The following is a 21,536-nucleotide window of genomic DNA, read 5'->3' as shown; positions in this document are numbered from 1 at the left end:
TGCTCTCAATAAATGAATACATTTTTTTTTTTTTAAGTAACTAATCAGCTGAAACTAATTACACCTGTGTTCTTAATTGACTGCACCTTGTGCGGTGCCCATCTTTCTGTGAAATCTGACCTCCAGAGAAAGGAACGCTGGTCCACTTATTTTCTGTTTTCTCTAGGTGTATTTTCTGCAATCATCGTACGCAGTTTATCTTTGTCATGATATAAACAGGTCCAAGCATCCTTTAGACCTGCCTCTGACTTGTTTTGTGACGTACAGTCACAAGATGAGAACTGTTGCTCAACAGATGCTCCTGACCTGCAACAAACTTCTCTCTAGGTAGACCTAAATTTGTAGTGATTTTATTTATTTTTTATTCGAGAGGATTTTAGTGTTACACACAACTATGCATCGATACCGTTCACTACTGTAGGGCTTTTATTACTTCAAATACACTGTCAAAAACAGTCCTTACAGTACTTCAAGATTCAGCTCCTGGCCACTTGGTACGCCAACACAATTTAATGCAATTCAATACAACAGACCTGCCACAAATTCTACATTTAGGAAGATGTTTTTGTTGAAACTGTCAGAGGTGTTAATTCACTTTGCCTTTATGTTTATTATTGAACTGGTTTGTGAAACCTTGACATAGACAATGTACCTTTTCAGTGAAGTAAGACTTCTTGTGTCCATTAGTTAAGCTTTTAAAATAACATGTTTTGGATATTCATAGAAAAACATCAAATGCATGTATGCTTACTCTTAAATCATGTCTGGAAGGTAATCTTTAAAGTAAAAATACTTGAGTTTTTAAGGCCCTTATCTAGGCTTACAATATGCAGTATGGGCTCAAAGTTGTAGTTTTTTTGCAGCTGCTAACCTAAACAGCAAGTTTATTTTTTTAAGCACTTCATGACTTGTATCGTTTTTGTAGAAAACACCAAATGATGTTATTGAGGCCCATCCATCCAACATTGAGACGGCAGCACAGATGAACAACATCCAACATTTGCCCAGCCCTCCTCATGCTCCCAGTGTGAGAGCGAGCGTTCGCCATGTGGAGGCGGTGGTGAGGGCCCACCGTAGTGGTGGATGGCTCCTGTCTGGCATCATCTGCATCAACATCCTGATCCTGGGCTGCGCTCTAGTCAGCGGCAGTGCTTTCAACATCGTGGCCATTACTGCTGAGCACAGGCAAATCTTCCTCATCATTCTCCTCCTCCTCACTATGTTGTGGATGCTGTTTTACGCAGTCTTCACCTCTCGAAAGGATCAAGCAGTTTTGTTCAAGGATAGCCACGCGGGGCCTGTGTGGCTCCGAGGTGAGTCATTTCTGGGTCTCTGTTTTAAATAAGTGTCATTTCAAGGCTTAATCACTTAAAATGTTTATATTTCAGCTGGACTTCTGTTGTTTGGGTTTCTCAGTTTCCTCATCGACATCTTCAGGATTGTCACTTATGTGGGCTACCTTCACTGTGATTCTGCTGTTAACCCTCGTATTATGTTAAGGGTCAATTTGACCCATTTGCGTTTTTGTGTTGACCAAAATACTGGTTAACCTATCTTTTTCTTCATGAAATTGTATGACATTTCCTCATTTAGGGTCATGAACTTGTTCATAAAATCTGGACACACTGATGTGTGGTGGAATGTCTGTTCAGAGTTTGTATACAAAGATGATGTTGCGGGTCATTTTGACCCGGAGACTTTCAACACCCATTTAGGTGTGTGTGTGTGTGTGTGTGTGTGTGTGTGGGGGTGTTTGTGTGTGTGTGTGTGTGTGTGTGTGTGTGTGATGCTATTGACGATCCGGATTGTGAATTTTCCTATGATGAAGAGGATTCAGGGGACCAGTCTGGTGTAGTATACATTAGCTGAAAACAATGGGCAGCAATCATCCTCAACATGGACAGCTAAAGATGCTAACATAAAATGGTCAACATCAAAACACTGACGCCAAGGCAGACTGTCATCAAGATGACTCCAAGCCCCACAAGATTTTCTGCCGCACTAGTTGATGATATTCAATCACCATTTCATCTCTTCATATCCCAACCAATAGATAGGATCATAGTGGACATGAGCAACTTGCAGGGGAGGTGTGTATTTCAAAAGAAATGGAAGCCACTGGATCAGATGCATAAATTGAAATCCTAGACCTGCTGCGTCCGCAGCATCCACCCATGCTCTGCAGCGCCACGTTACATCCCGCAACACCCTGCTGTGATGTTCATACGCACAGAGTAGTCAGGATCCGGTATAGGAGACTGCACTACTCAGTACGACACGATGTGCCCTGCTATGACATGAACTTCCATGACTACCTCGAGGTCACTGTTCCATTATCTCTAATGTGACTATTATTTGCCACTGTTCATCACACCCCCAACCGGCCCTGTCAGACACCGCCTACCAAGAGTCTGCCGAGGTTTCTTCCTAAAAGAGAGTTTTTCCTCGCCACTGTCGCAACAGCCACTGATAATGCTTGCTCTTGGGGGAATTACTGTAATTGTTGGGGTTTTGGAATTTATAGAGTGTGGTCTAGACCTACTCTATCTGTAAAGTGTCTCAAGATAACTCTTGTTATGATTTGATACTATAAATAAAATAAAATTGAATAGTATTAGCTAGAGTGTACAAGTCAAAGGGAGAAGCAATTGTCAGTCTGTGGAATGATGAGAGTGGAAGGCCAATATTTCTAGCAACAATGTCTTTGGAGTCAATTCATACGAAAGCTTGGGTGTTCCGCAACACCAGAGCTGGTCGAGTGAAAGAGACAAACTAGCTGAGATCATAGATGTATGGGATGAATGGGTCAAAATTTTACCTGTCTTGTACAATACTGGTCCACATGTCACTGTAGATGAACACCTTGTTCCATTCAGGGGGCGCTGTCCCTTCTGACAGTACATGCCCAACAAGCCTGCCAAGTATGGCATCAAAATATGGGCATCCTAGGATGCCAAATCTAGCTACTATGCATGGAATATGCAAGTGTATACCGGAAATATTTTCACTAAATAATTGGTAAAAACAGTTTTGGGGGAAAAAATGTTTGTGATGAGGAAAAAAAGTTAGTTTTGAGTGGATTTACACTGTACGGGTCATTTTGACCCGTAACATCATCAATGTCATTTTTTTTCAACATAATACGAGGGTTAAAGTTGCCTTCCCTGTCGTACAAGCTCTGTTTCTGTTTGTCCAGGTTGTTGCATTTTAAAAACATCAAGCTTACTGCATTGCAAGACCATATCAGTCATAACTTTGGATGCGTTTTAAAAACTTAACAAAACCTTTACAAAACATGTCTGTTTTAGACATACTTCCTGTGGATTCATGCAAAGGACTGTGTGGAGCTACACACAAATTTAACGCAGTAAATTATTGTTTTTACTCACTGGAAAGTTACTTTTTTTTAATCTTGGAGGACACTCACATTTTCACTTTTCCAGGTGTGGGCTTACTCTAACGCTTTCAACTAACCTGGTGGTGTGGATGACAGCAGTTACTGAGGAATCAGTTCACCAGACTAAGATACCTGATCTAAATTTCACTGTCTCACAGAAGATCTACAAAGGTATTTAGGCATGGTTTGTTTTCAACTCTAATCAGATTCATGCATGGATTCGTTAAGAGGAGAAAAAAACTCACAACTTTCCATTTCAGCCAGCTATGACAAGTGTACTTGCAGCCACTCGGTGTGTGACACCTTCAAAGAAGCCTCCTACTACCTGTACCCCTTCCACATAGAATACAGCCTCTTTGCTTCGGCTATGACCTACGTCATGTGGAAAAATGTTGGTCGGGTTGTGGCCGATCACAGCCACCACAGTGTTAAATTCCGTCCAAAGGATGTGTGTTTGGGACCTGTAACAGGAATACTCCTGGTGGTGGCAGGAGTTGTAACATTCATAGTGTACGAGGTGGACATACTAACGGAGGACAAGAAGAGAAACCAAGCTCTGCGGATTCATTTTATTATGAATATAGTGATAGTGAGCCTGATGTGCCTCTCCACTGTGATTGGCTGTATCATCTACAGGCTGGACCACAGGGAACACGTATCGGAGAAAAACCCCACTCGCAGCCTGGATGTGGGGCTGCTGGTGGGAGCCTCACTGGGCCAGTTCATCATCAGCTATTTCTCGATTGTGGCTGTGGTGGCAACCGGAGCCAAAGGGTATCTGAACGGCCTCAACCTATCCTGGGCCGTGCTGATGGTGCTCCAGCTCGGCCTGCAGAACTACTTCATCATCGAAGGCCTCCATCGGGAGCCCTTCCACGTGATGCAGGAAGCAGCTCTGCACACAAACGCTCACGCCTTCCAGGAACATGACATGAGCGTTGTCCCGAAGAGCCGTAAGTCCAGGTACTTCCTGACGTCAAGCTGTGATAAGCCATGTTGGAAAAGAAGAGTACTGAAGGAAGTCTGTGCCTTTTTGCTGCTTGGTAACATTATTGTAAGTTGTTTTTATGCTTATTTTCTTTAACTATTATTGCAACAAACCAATAATCAGTATGTTTTCCTGTTAATGTGTCCTGCTTATTACACTCAGCTGTGGATCATGCCTGCCTTCGGTGCTCGTCCCCAGTTTGATCATCCCATCGAGATACAATTCTACACATTCACAATGTGGGCGACCATTGTGAATATCGGACTTCCTTTTGGAATCTTCTACCGCATGCACTCTGTCGCCAGCCTCTTTGAGGTGTTCTTATTCTGTTAATTTTTGAGCATGGAGTGAATTTGATGATCTATTTTATTGTTTAAATTGAACTTGTTATATTAAAACATTTAAATTCCTATATATTTATTTAAGAGGGTCTTGTATTTAATAATGTGCTGCAAATTACAGGCAATTACATTTACATGTGTGATTATTTATGACCATGACATTTCATTGGTCATCAAACTACTTTATCAATTCAGTAATGGGCTAATTTTTAAATGGAGCAGACAAACACGTCCTCTTTAATAACAAGCAATAACTGCTTGTGACCATTTTTAGTTAAGTAAAATTAGGTGATTATTCCTTAAATTGTTAAATTGGATTGTTCTTAGGCCATAAGGGGTAGCCAGTAATTCACAAAAAATAGCAAATTACAGGAAAAACTGTCTTGTAGAACATTTTTGATTATATCTTTTGCTGATCACCTCATGACCCTTTTTTTTTTTTTATATTTGTTGTAAATTGTTGGAACCGCTTTGGACCACACACTGGTGGTCAACCTATACAAAAAAATAACGGTAAAAAATTAAATTGGGCATTAGCAAAGCTGCAATTGGTTGCTCAAAACAAATTCACAGCAGTATTTGTTGATCATTCCAAATATAGGTTATAGGTGTAGAGAGATTACTGGAAAGAAGTGTCAGCTTTTAATAGTGCCAGTGTAAATGTTCTCCATAAAAGTCAAACCTTAACTGATTGGTTGCTGGAGAGAGACATAGTGCCATCTAGTGATCATGATGTAATGGGGGAAGCTTGCACTTTACACATCGTGTTGGGGCCAAGCTACATACAGAGAATGGCTGTGCAATTAATATGATTAATAATAATTATCGATTTAACTGGACTTAGTTTTGGTGAGGACCCACATGGTTCACAGTGTAAAGAGTGACTATTAGTGCTTAAAAAAAGTTTCACAGCAATTAAGATTCCTCACTGAAGCACAGAGCTCAGTAATGCAACCAACACAGAATTTCTTAGATGCATATCAATATATATTTTCAGGCTAATTTACGTAAAATACAATTTCCAACATTAAGCATTGTAAGCATAGCCAGCCAGATCCAAACTTAAACCTGGTCATATACAAGCTGTAGAATTGTCTCCAAAATCCTGTAGAGTTACATTTTCACATAAACTACAACCATAACAGCAGTTCACTTCAAAGTATGGCAAGTACAACAAATAATGTAAAACACCAATAATGTGCCGTCCAGGAAAAGTGCAAAATGTAACTATTTCCTCGTTCACTTCTATGCTGCCAAGAAAAGAGCCTCAGTCTTCAGGAAACGCTCTAGACATTCTACGGTCTTGAGGTCTTAAGACATGTACAAACACAGTTGTTTATGGACAATATTGATAATTCAAACACCTCCCACCTTAATTTGAGAGATATCTCTACCTCACTCGTCTAAATGATTCTCCTACCCAAGTCGGTGCTGTACGCATTGCGATGATGATTACAGTGGCAAGTTAAACACAGTGAGGTTTACTGGGAAAGCGGCAGATACTGAAGGGAGGAGGAACCCTGGAGATGAACAGTCCCATTTTTAGTCCTCTGTCTACATCCTCTGAATCTCAAAAAGGCGGACATCGGTGTCATACCAGATAGGAGGGTCCACATTTCTAGAAAAACAAGAGGTTAGTGTTTAGTCAATTTGAATAAACGATTGTTTGCATAATGTTCAGCTCTTACGGCGAACTCACCGCAAATAGACAACACCCCACATGTACGTTCGAAACCACATGGCAGTGCCTGCGTTGGCCTGATACTTTCTGATGAGGATAGGGTGAGGGACTGGCAGCAGGCCCACTAATGTGCCATGCTGGAGAAACTTCAGGATCTCAGATTCATCTGTCAGACCCCTGCAGTGAAACGTGAGCACACTTTAAAAAGGTAATATTTCAAAAGATGTGACTTTCATATGCTAACCAATATAGAACTGTGTACATACTTATCGATGCAGATCTTCTCCACCTGGGGAACTAGCACTTGTAGAAGTCGCATGATAGTCTGCAGAGGTAGTTTACACTTCCAGGAGTGGACCTGGGACAAATAAGGTAAATCCAGATCATGTATGCATTCTACCAAATATCCAACATCAGATAAGGGCAAAAGTTACTGACCCATTCTTGTGTGGGAGCCCAAAACGATGTCGAAGACGCACTTGACAAACGTCTTCTCTCCATTTCTGATTCAGTGTAGAAAACATCCTGATAATGTGAAGAAATAGATTAACTATTATGCATATGCTTTTAAACAAACGCATGCATACAAACACATGCACTTACTTCATTTTCTCGACCTGAGTTTGACTCTGTGTCACTGGTCCCGGCGACTGCAGTTTGGTCTGAGTGGGCTGTGTGTGTGGGGTCTCCCTTTGAAACTGACACCATGGTGCCATCCTCTGACACTTGGGACTTCTCAGTCAGTTTATCAATCCCTGCAGGAAGCCATGAATCACAGGAAACCAATCACTATTTACAGGATAAGTCTGGTAATTTTCTTTATTTTTCTTAATGTCAACAAATCCCATGGAAAGATCATAATCAAGAAAGAAAAGTATTGTCTGTGGATCAAAAACCTGATATACCATAGCTTATTCCTCTGTGCTAAAAACACATCAGTGAGCCACACCCACATGTTTGTTCTTTAACATGAATATAGGCAGTTTAGTTTATTTTGAGTCAATTCTACACTTTCTTGCTGCTGTAAATAGATGCTAACGCAACAAATCAATGGCTGAAAATAGCCCTACAACAAATACTCTATTTGTTCTATTTTTTTACAAATCTGAGCATATATTTGTTAGTCCTCTTAATAGATGTATAAATTACAAAAAAACACATTTCACTCCAAATGGAGCTTTTTCTCCTACAGACAGCACTTTTTCTCAACTGCCTGAAAATGGCTCGCTGTTTTAAAATTCCTCAATTAATGATGTCATTGATTGAGAAAGCCAGCCCAGTTTTTCAAATGTGCTGCCCATTGGTGCTGCCTAAGCAGGCACAGCCTGCCCAGTGCCTTGTTTGAATTATGTTGACCAATTACAACAGAGTGGGCCAGCTGACCAGCATGTAATTCTATTCTAGGAGACCCCAAGAGTACAAATATGACACTGAAAAGGAGTATAATAGGGGCTCTTTAATGTACTGTATGCTTGTGTATATGACAAACATCTACCCCAAAGTCAAAAGATAGGAGAAATTCTTATAAAATATTTAAAGTACAGTAAGTTGACCAATGAGCTGAATGTACATGTAATCAGTAACATCCATTGTGATGTGTATTTTAATGTATTTCCATATACAGTCGTGAAAAGATTAGGACACCCATGCTAAAGTTGACTAAAAGGAGGAATAAAAAAATCATCTTTTGCAAATTGATGTTAATGCCTTAATTAAAAAATGAGGAAAAATCCAACCTTTTAGGACACCAATTTTGTTTGTGAATGAATAATGTATCGTAAATGAATAAATGTTCTTCCTTAAAATACAGTGGGCATAAGTAAGTACACCCCTATGTTAAATTCCCATAGAGGCAGGCAGATTTTTATTTTTAAAGGCCAGTTATTTCATGAATCCAGGATATTATGCATCCTTATAAAGTTCCCTTGGCCTTTGCAATTAAAATAGCCCCACATCATCACATACCCTTCACCACACCTAGAGATTAGCATGGTTTTATGTCAGTTAGCCTAATAGCTGGTTTGATTTGCATTCAGAGATGATTTTATGGAAAGTACCCCATGCCAATCTCTAGGTATGATGAAGGGTATGTGATGATGTGGGGCTATTTTAATTCCAAAGGCCAAGGGAACTTTATCAGGATGCATAGTATCCTGGATCCATTAAATAACTGGCCTTTAAAAAAAAAAATCTGCCTGCCTATAAGGCTAACTATAAGAGGGTTAATATGCCCCCTGTAAGGAAGAACATTTATTTATTTACGATACACTATTCATTCACAAACAAAATTGGTGTCCTTAAAGATTGTATTTTTCCTCATTTTTTTAATTAAGGCATTAAGATCAATTTGCAAAAGATGATTTTTTTATTCCTCTTTTTAGTCAACTTTAATTTTTTCACATGACTGTATGTAGTGTATTGTGGTTTTATGATAGTGAAAGCTATATATTTTCATTACACTGTACATGTAAAATCCTGACTAGGGACAAGAGTTGGAAATTATCAATAGATTTAAACTCTCTGTGAAGCACATCAGTTTCATGCTTTGTATTGGAACTATGTAAAATTGCATCATCCCTATCAAATAAAATAACATTCAAATTCAAATAGCATACAGAGTCAGTACCTGGTATAGCGACCAGACTGGTCTTCAGTGTACCAGGCTCTGCTGGCACAGCAGGGTGAGAGCCCTCCATGGATACAGTTTCCTGTGAGCTAGTGCGGGAAATTACATCGGGAGACTTTCTCTTCCTCTGCAAAGCCTTCTGGATGGAAGCAGGATCAGAGGGCAGGTTGGCCAACTGGTGGAACACATTACGTTTGCGGATGATAGCGTACACCAGGTTGCAGTTTCCTGGAGGTGAGAGAAAGAGCAAAAGTAACAAAGTTCCTTCTAATACCTTGATCCTGACAACACAAAAAAAGAGAAAACAAATCCATACAAGCCCAGAATTCTGTTACACGTCAGCTTTCTCTTACCATCAAACTGGTACTGGATGATATTGTTGAAAGCCTCAAGAAGGAAGAACACAAGGTGATGGTTCTGGGCTACAGAGAACAGGAACCAGCTGGTAGAGAAAGCCTCCAGCAGGTGGAGCAGTTTATTGGCTGCCACCATGGACAGGCTCTTCAAATAGGGAGACACTGCAGAAAGAGAAATGTTAGGAAGATGATTGTGTACCTAAATAAAGAAAACTATATTTTAATTAAGTGGCATCTTTTCTTCTTATAAGATGTCAAAAGTTTTAAGTAATTGATGTTGCAAATAAAATGTGTGCATTGCCAGACAGATGGCGCCAAAGCAATTCACCATTTACAACAATGGTGAGTAGGCAGTCAAACAGAGGCTGGAGACGCTGGTGGCCTGTGGTGATAATCTTGTGAAACACCTACAAAACAAACACAGTGACAGCTGGGAGCATTGACTGTATGTTAATTTGTCCGCAATAACGAACATCATGATGTAGACACTCACCACTATAAGCAGGTCAGCATGAGTGCCTGTGAACACTGGGATGTCCATAGGCACATGGACGGAGTAGGGCTTATTCAAGCGCACGCCAAAGTTTCTCTCCCCGCTCAGCAGCAGCAAAATGAACACTCCAATGTGCATGAGTCCAACACGGGCTGCAGCCATAAAACACATCAAAAGATAAAAACGTATATGCATATTAGAGGCTTATTGGGTGCAAGAAAACTGATAACACTGGGATGTGACTCACACTGGTCAGCCCTGGCATCATTCAGGTAGAAGAGTATAGGAACCAGAATATCCAGCACATCACTACTCTTCAGGACAAAAAACAGGAACTTCTGTTGGTAGAACACAAACGAGATTATGTTTAATAAAAGCACACATTCTTGATCAAAGAAACTCTTGATTTTAGTTCTTTGTTCTAACCTTGTTGAAGTCACAAAGCTTCCAGAAAAGAACCAACAGCTCTTGGTGAAACTGGATCTTCTTGGTAGAGTTAGGCAGGTAAGTCTGAGTCAAAGGGTTGGTCAGCAGACGAGCTAAGCCCTTCAGTACAAAGTCATAATCCTGCCATTGGAAAGACAGAAGGCGTCCTTTTGATATCTTTACAGGGAAAATCTTCATGTATTTTATAGAAATGATAATCGGCATACCTCCTCTCTGTGGATCCTTGACAAATAATTCACAAACAGGTTCTCAGGGCCTGCAGACTGCACAAACAAATAGAGATGTATTTGAATGACATTAAACACATGTTTGTTTATATACTGTCTGTTTATATAAGGGTGGTTATTGTGTAAATGTGTTTGTTTTATTACTATTATTATTATAACTAATTCTATTTTTTCTATTTCTTATACTTTATGTATATGTTTTCTCCTTTGTCTACTTAATGTGTATTTGTGTTATTCTGATGTGTGTACATTTTTCTTTTGAGCTGCTGTAACACAGGAATTTCCCGTGTGGGATTAAGAAAGTCTATCTTATCTTATCTTATCTTATTTTACATGCTATACAGTCATCGGGATTGATTTCTTTGAGGAGGTTTTGGTGCCGTACCTCTTGTTCCTCCATGCTGGATGGGGAGGGGGTCCGGTGGGGAACCCCTCCGTCATGCTCCAGCGTCACAATGAGGATCTGTACAGCCTGCTCCACCAGCTGCTCTCGGTAGTCGGAGAAGAGCAGGTGGTTGTACGGGATGCCGTAGCCCACTGGATCATAGGCACACACCACATTCAGCAGAGAGGTGAATAGCGGCAGTGCATGTCTAGGGAAAAATACATGAAGACCACGTTGGAGAATCATGTGCAAGAATGTATCCATGCAAAACATTTTAATGAAAATTATAATATGCTGTAATTTGTAATGAACTCTCATATTTTAGTCAATACAGAAATGTTATTAAAATGCATATGGGCATAATATCTACATTTATTTAAAATAATGTGTAAGCATAAAATATAGAATCAGTAGATTGACAAAAAAATATCTTAACTCAAGGTCCACTTATAAGCTTTAATTTAGGAAATTCACATCATCCACATCTCACTGACAAGTGATCTACAAGCCATCTCCATGATCACTGAGCAAACTCAACTTGTGATAAAGACCATGACATAAGGTTGAAAGCTGAAAAAAAACTAGTAAGTGCACCTTGGACCAGATTATTTTTTCTTTTTTTGGGTCAAACAACAACTCTTGCATACTCTGCCAAGGATAAATTAATGATTAATCATTAATTTATTAATTAAGCCAATCACATCAATGTAATCCAATCAAAGTTTTACATCAGGTGGCATTAAAAAATTCTAATAGAAATTCACTTGGATGGCTGGATGCACATCATCACATGTTTGTCCATATATGTGTGGATGTGACTACATTTGCCCTTTACCTATTTTCTGTTGAGCAGAAGAATGTCACCCAAGGGTTGAGCACATTGTTGTCAGATGAAGAAGGCAGGTACATGGCCTCAGAGAAGCAGGTTAGTAACAATCTCAGCAATTCTGTCCTGAAGAGGATCAGTGAAAAAAATGCATAGGGGGACAGAAAAGAGTAAAACATGTAAAACAAATCCGAGAGTAAAGCATGTTGTGCTACAGATGGTGCCAAGGCATGCAGCCGGCTGACTTACCTATTCAGATCATGGATGTAGTTTAAAGGGGGCGACTGTGCAAAGCCCACCCCTGCCTCCCAGATGTATTCACAGCTGTCTATAGACTGCATGTTCTCTACCGAGTCCTGGATGATAATTAAAGTGCAGGATTAACATTTCTCAGAATATTTGTTCAATCACATCGGAAATCATTGTCTATACATTCTCCAACAAGTCCCCTAACCTAAATGACATATTAGGCTGTTTAATACTGTATTCTAAGTGTTTTCTGATCTGTGTAGTTGAGGTATAGTTTAGTTTTGGCAATTAAGTGACTTTTTCTGAAAAAGTCTCACTTTTTTAAACTTCCTTTAGGAACTGTATCTTATCGTTTTTACCATGATCTGGAAGGAAACTGATGGTGAAATAATGAGCAGCATTGTATACTACAGTTTACTAGAGAAATTTAAACACCCAAAGAGCATTCACTGTAAACAAAGTTTCACCGGCAATTTCCACTGGATGCGGAACGTCTGCGGAACGTCTCCGGAACGTCTGCGGAACGTCGACGGAGTCATTAGGTTTCCATTAAAGTCAATCTGTGTATTTCCACAGACTGCGGAACGTCTGCGTCCCGACTCCGTCCCAGTTCCGTCAGTCCGCAGCCCTCCGCAGCAGATACGCAGAGCTTCTATTTTTGACGGACGACGGAGAGCTCCGCAGCAATTCAGCACACGGCAGATAGTGCGGGACAGGAAGTCGAGCACAGAAACAAAATAAAATACACCGTGCTCACGGCGGATCATATTTCCCTGAACTACACCTTGAAAACACAGCTCAGAGTCGTTTCCCCTCTACTCTTCTGGATGGAAACAAACTGTTGTTGGTTTTGTGGTTCTATTCTACCTGAATTCGCGAGAACTTGTGGGTCCTCGTGACTACAGCTGTCAGTTACGGCCGCAGCCGTTCCGCAACAAATCCGGACCCGGTGGGTATTGACGGACGGCGGAGCACGCAGCAGACACGCAGCGGAGCCGGTCCGCAGCTGTTACGCATCCAGTGGAAATCCCCGGTCAGTCTGACGTGCAACATTCCTTTCTTGCTCATGAGGGATGAGCGATTCATTCTGGTGAGACTGACAGGGATTCATCAGTCACAGTGGCGTAACGAGCCAACACCGGGCCCTTATGCAGGATTATCAAGTCGGGACTTGATAATCCTGCATAAGGGCCCGGTGTTGGCTACTACAGCACGTGATGATGGCGCAATGTCCATGAGCAGGCTACCATGAATAGGACAGGATAGCATAATAGAGACACAGCATATAAGAGATGAGATGAGTAATAGCGTTAGAGAAGGCTAGCTGTAGTCTCACGCTGAAGTCCCGTGGGAATTCAGTTGTAGCAGGAAAAGGTAAACAGTAGTGTATAGATCAGAGCGTAGTGCGTGAAGAGTGAAGAGCGGAGGTTTTCACAAGGGAAGAAGCTGGGAGTAAGAATTACGAGACTACAGCTAGCCTTCTCTAACGCTATTACTGTACAAGGCACAGACATATTTGGCCCGTTTCCATGTAGTTACATAGTCACTGATATGGTCATAACCACTACAGTGCTCAATTACCTGGCGACGAATGCGGCGAGCTAGCTAACGGCAGGATCTTGTTGTCACGTAAGGGCCCTGTTTGTGTTGCACAGACATTTTAATTGCATTTTGTGTCTGTTAAGAGGGGCAAAGGCATTCTTTAGAATATGCCCCCACAACCTCCGTTTTAGCTAACTGGAGCTGTGGGCATTAGCTGCAGCAACTCCAGTTTGCGAGGACCAATTCTGGTTGGTTTTATTTTCTATCGATAGTACTCGCATATTCATAGCGATCAATATTCACGTAAAAATTGCCCGGAGATCTCCTTTAATATAATTTTTCCAACCATTTTCTAGCTATTATCATAATGTGTCATTAATTATTCATTTTTCTGAATGATGATGAGATGACTACACTTGCATAAGTGACAGGACACTGGGTACTCACAGGGCCTCTCCTATGGCTGTGCACCGTGAAGTCAGGACAGAAGAGCAGGTCAGCAATAGCCAGGAGCAGCGACTCGGCCAGTGGTCGAGCTCCGTCATCATCATCCAGCTCATCTGTCTGGAAAGGATGGACATAATGTGTGAGCCTAGATTCAGATGATAACTATTATTCTTTAGCATTCACTGAAAGAAATTAATTAAATTGTAAAATGAAAAAAGTGTTCATGGCCTGAAAGCAAAGGGCTCAGTACAGCTGATATTTCCTGCTTGCTCTAAACCTCCTAACATCTGTAATGAGGAAACTAATTTAGCTGATCAACTGAGTTAATGATATGTGTTTAAACTTCGAAGTAAGATTTCAGCAACACTGTCTGATAAAAAAAAGTGTTAGGAGGAGTGATTAAAACACCTGTCTTCATGCTTTTTGCAATTAGGTTTTCATTTCCTGCGCCCACTCACCCCAGCCCGCCCAGCACCGGGCACAGTCGACCAGAAGAATCCTCTCCAGTCCTGGTCCTCAAAGATGTAGGGAAGGATGCGGCTCAGGATGCGTGTGCAGTTCAGGATCACCTGCTTCTCCCTCTCCGTGGGGCAACCAGACTCCGCACCCTGCACCAGCTTCTCCACGGCCTGAGGAGACAAGAAACATGATCAGTAACATTGGTTCCTATTTTCTTACTGTTGCTTTCTCAGTCGGCTAATGAGGAATTACCCAGTCAACATGCACAGTACCATAACAAACACCTTAGTTTCTTAGACTTGTTTCATTAGTCATTTAGTGAGCATACATCCACTTATAATATAAATATTCTTTCACTATACCATCAACTGGACACTAATGATTTTGTTTGTGGAGAACAAAGATACCAACAAACTGCAGCATCTCATAAATTGATCATTTAAGTACTTAATATCATTTACACTAGGAAGTACACTGATGTCTACATGATATGGGTACATATTGTTGTTGTTAACAAAGATTTACTTTTGAAAATTACTCATTATCTAAATGTAATCAACAGCGTGGAGCAGACTGGGTTTAAAAATAGGTAACAAACCACTTTGAATCCGCTTCAGGGGCTCTCGTCTCCTCTGTATTTAATTAGGCTGTAAGTACCCTGTACTGTATGTCTGTTTAGTTTCTGATAGGCGGCTTCAAACGGAAGCTGGTACCAAGAGACGGGAAGTGAAGGGAAAGGAAAGGGAGTTGACTCACTTATTCCAACATCTGAGAGCATGAGGCAGTGCCTTGCTGACAGACGCCTGTGCTGGGCTTGAACAAACAACATTCCATATTCCATGATGTTGCCTCAAAGCAAGGAGTGTCCCTGTGCACTCTCATCTCATAAACAAGTTTGTATTACACAGATGCATTAACAGTTCATACAGTGTGTACCTTATAGCAGAGGGTTGCTAAATTGGAGGGGGACTCCTCTCGAACAGCTCTTATCTCTGCAGCTGGCACCAGCGCAAAAACATCCTGGACCGTGGTGGTGGTGTCTGCCCAGAACTGGTCCCAGAAGGCATCGTCTGTGGCTTCCACTGGCTGTAGAAAATGTTTCCATTTCAATTCCCATATATCTGAGCCTAATGGAGCATTTTATGGCATTGATATTTTGAAATACAATGGCCTGATTGATCTTGCATTGGATTACAATATAATGTTGCCCTTTTTCATCATAATGCATACAAGGTTGTTTGGTCTTCTAGCTCATCCAAGGCCTACCTAATGGCAATGTAAACACAACCTCAATTCTAGCAGCAGTGAGAAAACATGATCTGGCACACAGGTCTAACAGTCCACCTGCCGCATCTGCAAACGTGGTCACTGCCAATCTACGTCATCAGTTTTGATTTAGCTACGCCATTGCTTGTTTTATAATAAAAAAAACTAAACATTAACAGCCAGAATAAAGACAAATTATGGTATTCTGCATCGCAGAACCGACCATTATTTAATCCATGACAAATACGACATATTGGAGTAGCCTACAGTGCATGCAGCCTTTCTACACCGACCGTATAAACATTTCGATTATGCTAAGTAAATGATTGTGAGTACATAAGCGCGCATGCAAGATGAGACTCTTCGCTTATTGGTAAAACATCATCCGCGTTATCGCATCACCTCAGTGATGCTCTCCGGCGCGCTCATCGACACCATATTTCTCTATTTAATCCTTTATTCGGCTGTATGGAAGCGCATATACCTGTGTTTTGGTTGTCAGCTGAATCACTGCTTTCCTGAAGTTCAATTTTGAGTCGGTGCTGCCCATTGCGATTATTTCCCTTTATACTAACAGGACCGCCGCTGCTGAGGATCCCTGTTTAATCTCACCTCAGTCCTTCGCTTGAGTCATTGGCGGAGGCGTTTTTTTTTTTTTTACTCTATTGGCTGGCTGGACCTGCTGCACTACAGCGTGTAACTTCCGGGTTGTGAAGGTGTCAACCGTTCAGTCAGATTGGATGTTTTGTCCCAGCATTTTTACCTGCAATATAGGCTATACAAGACTCTATAATTTGTTCTAATTTCCTTAGGCTCGAAATTGTTCCATACTTTGGTATAAAATTGCCATAACGGTTTTATGGGGAGATGGGCTGCAGCTCACTTTCTGTTACGTTGTAGATCTGTTTTTATGAAGACACAGTTCGGTATTTTCAAATAATTACATTCATCTGCAATGTAGGCTATTGAATAAAACCGTTGTTGCAAACAGCGATATCGTTTGGGGAAATTAAAATTTTGTCATACAGGATTTGTCGATTGCTGTCTAATTAAGACAAATTATATTTTTATAGCAGAAACAAATTAATAAACGCATGGTGCTAAACAAACAACAAACAAGGATCAATCAAGTTAATAAGCAGCTTTTTTTATATTGCACAACAAAATGTGCGTCGCTGTTATTATATGATGCCTTTAAGTGCTGCTCGTAAGCCCCTACTTTCTTTCCGAAATTATTTTACCCGTATTGCATACGTGTAACCTATAACAAAAGTAATGGTCTTCATCATTTCAACTACCATTATGGTCATCATGCCTATGCCGCTCGCTACCTTTTACATCTCTGATGCCACAGAAAATTCAACTCTAATTGTCCAACTACTAGCACAACAAATACATATTTTCCCGACAGCATTTAAAAGCACCATCAATAGTCTTCGCGCAGCCGCATTGCCATGTAAACACAACTGTCGCTACTGGCTGTGGTTTTTATAGCTAGCTAGCTAGCTAGGTTAAACTAAAAGAGGTGTAATTTTACCCGGGCTCTAGTTCTGGCTCTGAGATTGTTACATTGTTATCAAAGAAACAAGGCTAATTTTCTGCAATATGTGCTGTGGTCAGCTAATTAGGTGCATCAGCTAAGAAGGTTAGCTAGCCGTGACGTTAGCTTGTAACCTAACGTTAGCGTTTGTGACTGGCTTTTTAACTAACCTCGCTAGCTTAACGCTAGCTCGGTCTTTATGCAAAATAATAGCCAGTTACCTTAAATTGTCTGTGTAGTTAATTATAACAGATTATTATTTTAGTGTTGCCAAACTGGTTAGTAGTATCACATCAATATTCAACATGATTGGCTAGTCAGGAAAGATTAGTTTGCTAACTCAGGTGATCGGCCATTGGTCGACAGAAAATAAGCTAACGTTAACAAGTCGTCAACCGGTCAGGTCCTCCAGTCTGGTCAGAACACATAAAGGATTGAGTTAGTGTCATCATATGTTGACTGAAAACAGGTAAGCGAGGCCTATAAATATGTAACGCTAGCTAACTGATTAGATATTGCTCGAAACAAATGTTGGCGTAACGTTACTGTGCAGCAGCCATTTCAAAATGTTGATTACCATGGTATGTAACAAATGATCGCTGGTCACACATGCGAGCAGCAGTGTGATTTATATATATATATATATATATATATATATATATATATATATATATATATATATATATATATATATATATATATATATAATTTGAGTGTGTTTTAAATGCCTGTATTTATGTGCTTGCACCCAAATAGGAAACGGCAGCGCAGCGGTGGTGATGAGGAGAGTGGCCACCTGGTGCCTCAAGCCAAAAGGCAGAGCAGAGCTCATCCTCTCTCTCCTGAGCCAGGCCGAGATGCGTGGGACTCGGAGGTACAAACCGCTGTCAGGCGAAATAACAGTAATACTGAAGAAACTGTAAGCAATCTGGGCAAACAGTTGACCTTCACTAACTTTTCATAAGCAACATTTTTTGGTAGATGTTGACACGATAGACTTTGTCCAAACCTAAAAAATACGAATTGCCTTATTAGCTGCTGGTCACAATGAGCTCACAAAGAAATGGGTAGTTATGAGATATATTAGTCAAGATTGCAACTGGATCTCAGGTGTCCTAATTAGTGACAAATGGGGAGACATGGGATTTAAAATGGCATCTTGTACCTTAAAGGTGCCCTGCCATACAAAACCGTTTTTACTTGCATTTTTTGAAATATGTTAGGTCCATATGTGTTTGTGTTGTGAATGTGAAAATGAACTGCTACCTCCTTTGTCAGCTCTAGCCACTGAAAAGAAATAAGCAGAGAAATCAGGCCAATTACAAAAGCTGGTCAGTCTGACATCATATTGCCTGAGCTCATTACTATTCATTAGCTTGCCCAGTTGGGCTGGGTAAAGGATTGTGACAGCCAGGCTCTCATTGGCTAGCTGTTAGCCAATCAGATTCAAACAGCTTAGCTGGTTGAATATTAATGAGAACTGGCAGAAATTGAGCTGAGTCTTCCTGTAGGCTTTCTATAACACGCTAGAATGGCTTGAAACAAGGTAACCAAGGCATTTTTTTCCACAAAAAGAGTCCATGGTAGAACTTCAGACATTACCACAAAGTAATGAAATACGTGTGGCAGGGCACCTTTTTAATATTATCCCATCTGTTTTTAACTACTTTTTACTGTCTGATTGGGACCTTAAGCTGCTTACACATATAGCCGACGGCCGACCGTTGACAGAAAAGCCAGTCGAAATGATCAGTAGTGTCCCTGTGTTTGTCCAAAAAGTGTCACAGAACACACCAAAAAGACGAGACGTAATACATCTCTATAACAGCAGGCAGCGCTAATCTGTATTGTTGCCCAGGAAATGAAAACCAGCAGCTGATTGGACGAACGCGTCACATGGGTTTGTTTTCTCCGGAAATTCAAAGACAGACTGTCATGGCAGCCGTTCAGAATACAATCTCATATTGTTCTAAAACAGTTCACTGAAACATGTTTCCGAGAACATTTTAAGCGAGAAATGGGCCATGCAGTTGCTGAATCTGTCTTCATTTCAGCTCAACAAAGTTCAGTTTAAAAGATTTTTGTCAGATTTTGAGAGACTCTAGTCACCTCATTCCGCTCCCCATTTCTGGGTGAGTCCCGACTGCCCTGCCGGCGACTGAACATGTCAGGTCAGCCAACATGAACGCCGACAGCCCCCCAGACTGACGACCGCACGAGACACACCGAACAGATTCGCGTCCCTGACCTCGCCAGACTGTCTAACGGCCGATAATCGGCTAAGTGTGTCCCAGCTATTAAAGACTTGTATCAGGAAAAATGCCCACACTCGCATGCTGACATTCATACATTACCATTTTTGCCAAATTATCTTACCTAAATATATATTGTTTAGGAGATCACTTTCATGCCAGGTCCCCCTCTCAACAGATGGATTTAATAGTAGTTTTGATTTTGAATTCCTACTCAAGTTACTATCCACTATTGCAAAATCCTGTGGTTGGTCTTCTTTGCTCACACCATAAGTTTGATTGAAAGCAGACTGAGACCCCCATTTCTAAGCCATCTCGGTAGAGCGACAGCTTTCAAACCAGCATAAACAAACTGAACAAGATTGAAAAACGCACCACAGTTTAATTGAACTGCACCAAACCGGGTAGGTGTCAAAGCACCCTTTGCCTGTGTTCTATTTCGAGGCATCATGCCTAATGAGGCCTTTTTGATGTCTACTTTTGGCGTGCATTACCCCAAAGCATTTCAGTTGTAAGGCTTTTAATTTATCTAGACAAAACAACCATGGATTTTGACATTCATATCTCCAGTAGCTAGCACATAACTAATGTTGACATCTGCTTTTCAGTCATCCAACAGTGAGAGCAGCAGCAGCATCAGCAGTCCAGAACATGCAGCTGGGAGCTGTAGCAGTCAGTGTGTTGTGGGCCCCTGCAGTCCCCTCAGCTCCGGGGACTCCCCCGATCTGGCCCGCCCTACAAACCTGGTGTCCTACCTTCAGATCAACCGCATCCTGAAGCATGCCCACTTCCAGAGTCTGCAGAGCCGATGTCAACTTAGAGACACATGACGACCTAATGTCTCTCTGTCAGCCACCAGAGGACAGAGTCCCTGAGGGATGCCAGAGCACCACATGCTGATTCACTTCACTCAGCTCTTCCCATCTCCAGTTACTGTGATATCTTGCAGCTCTACATATCTGTGGATAGAGACCAGCTCCTGGTCAGGTATCTGGAGGGGGGGGGGGGATTCATTATTCAAATAAATCAAAAGTGATAATCATTTTAGCAATAATAACTGTGTGATCAACTTAAAAAAAATTTGTGATCCACCTGATTTCTGACCAGTCTGGTTTACATGCTGCTCTCGGAGCCTTATTGTGACTGATTGATGATGGTGATGAATCCCTGTGTTTTTTCTTAAATGTTGTATGAAAACAGTGCTACTGAAGCTGCAGAAATGGCACCAAACACAATTTTAGGCCGGTCAGTGTGACTCGTTTAGTCTCATAGTAGGGTACTTGGGTTGTATAATGCTGAATCTGATGTCTGTGTAAGTACATGGACCAGTCTCAGGGAGGATTTGCACTTGTCTTGGACTGCTCATTTGCTTTCATGTTCAGACAGGGATTCCTTTACAGGGACCTGTAGAAGCCATGGTGTTACCTTGGCCAAGGAGGTTTTGACGTTATTTTTTTCTGTCCTTATTTTGTTAGTTTATAGATTATTTAGATTTAAGTTAAATTTAGTGGAAAGTCAGGCGATGGAAGAAAGGTTTCGGTTTTTGCCCAGTTTGGATTTCATAATACTGCAAGATTGGAAATTTTGAACACTTGCTATTTTTCCATCAACTACTGCACATAATTGGATATACAAATGTGGCTCATTAAGCCTATATTTAACAATTATTACAGTATGGTTATGGTTCCTGATGCAGATACGCATTTTATGAATATAGTTGATTATTAAAGTATTTTGCAGCCTTGGCAGTGGGATGCATACTGTAGGTGTTGCTATCTAGCTGTTATTTTTTTCCTGATCATGGAATATACAAATTATTTCATGATCTCGACATAAGAATCCCTTGTGTTCTTGTGATCACTTAGGTTTGACAGAACATAACCCATCCAGTCTCATCATGATCATTAAATAACGCTGTAAATTGTGACATGGGGATAATCCTCTATAATCAAATGTCACTGCTAGAGTTTAACTATTATTATTATTATTATTATTATTATTATTATTATTATTA

General features: G+C 40.9%; 3 protein-coding genes across 4 annotated transcripts; 2 read left to right on the top strand and 1 right to left on the bottom strand.

Moving 5' to 3' along the window:
• Positions 1-114: 114 nt before the first annotated feature.
• On the top strand, positions 115-4,805 carry LOC120575176 (proton channel OTOP2-like). The gene is made up of 8 exons (XM_039825829.1): positions 115-327; positions 925-1,313; positions 1,389-1,494; positions 3,148-3,196; positions 3,309-3,367; positions 3,444-3,568; positions 3,658-4,451; positions 4,548-4,805. The coding sequence occupies exons 1-8, from the start codon at positions 275-277 to the stop codon at positions 4,716-4,718; spliced, it is 1,746 nt and encodes a 581-aa protein (XP_039681763.1). The 5' UTR covers positions 115-274; the 3' UTR covers positions 4,719-4,805.
• An 886-nt stretch (positions 4,806-5,691) lies between these two features.
• Positions 5,692-16,366, bottom strand: hid1a (HID1 domain containing a). Its single transcript, XM_039825828.1, has 19 exons — positions 16,215-16,366; positions 15,401-15,550; positions 14,464-14,634; positions 14,006-14,122; positions 12,017-12,123; positions 11,777-11,893; positions 10,942-11,149; positions 10,536-10,592; positions 10,309-10,449; positions 10,130-10,220; positions 9,883-10,034; positions 9,718-9,796; positions 9,387-9,551; positions 9,034-9,261; positions 7,011-7,162; positions 6,846-6,932; positions 6,674-6,765; positions 6,426-6,584; positions 5,692-6,344 (listed from the first exon to the last, which is right to left on the bottom strand). Exons 1-19 carry the CDS (start codon positions 16,278-16,280, stop codon positions 6,281-6,283), a joined length of 2,403 nt encoding a protein of 800 aa, XP_039681762.1. The 5' UTR covers positions 16,281-16,366; the 3' UTR covers positions 5,692-6,280.
• Positions 16,367-17,166: 800 nt separating this feature from the next.
• LOC120575102 (protein FAM104A) lies at positions 17,167-20,618 on the top strand. 2 transcript variants are annotated; one of them, XM_039825721.1, is made up of 3 exons: positions 17,167-17,739; positions 18,027-18,189; positions 20,131-20,618. In XM_039825721.1, exons 1-3 carry the CDS (start codon positions 17,723-17,725, stop codon positions 20,350-20,352), a joined length of 402 nt encoding a protein of 133 aa, XP_039681655.1. In that variant the 5' UTR covers positions 17,167-17,722; the 3' UTR covers positions 20,353-20,618. The 2 variants fall into 2 exon arrangements, with proteins under 2 accessions (XP_039681655.1, XP_039681656.1); XM_039825722.1 differs by having other exon boundaries at positions 17,170-17,739; positions 18,027-18,144.
• The last annotated feature ends 918 nt before the right edge of the window (positions 20,619-21,536 follow it).

This window comes from Perca fluviatilis, chromosome 15 (genome assembly GCF_010015445.1).
Source record: "Perca fluviatilis chromosome 15, GENO_Pfluv_1.0, whole genome shotgun sequence".
Classification (NCBI taxonomy): domain Eukaryota; kingdom Metazoa; phylum Chordata; class Actinopteri; order Perciformes; family Percidae; genus Perca; species Perca fluviatilis.
The sequence above is the reverse complement of the archived record's forward strand: the minus strand, read 5'-3'. Positions and strand labels throughout refer to the sequence as shown.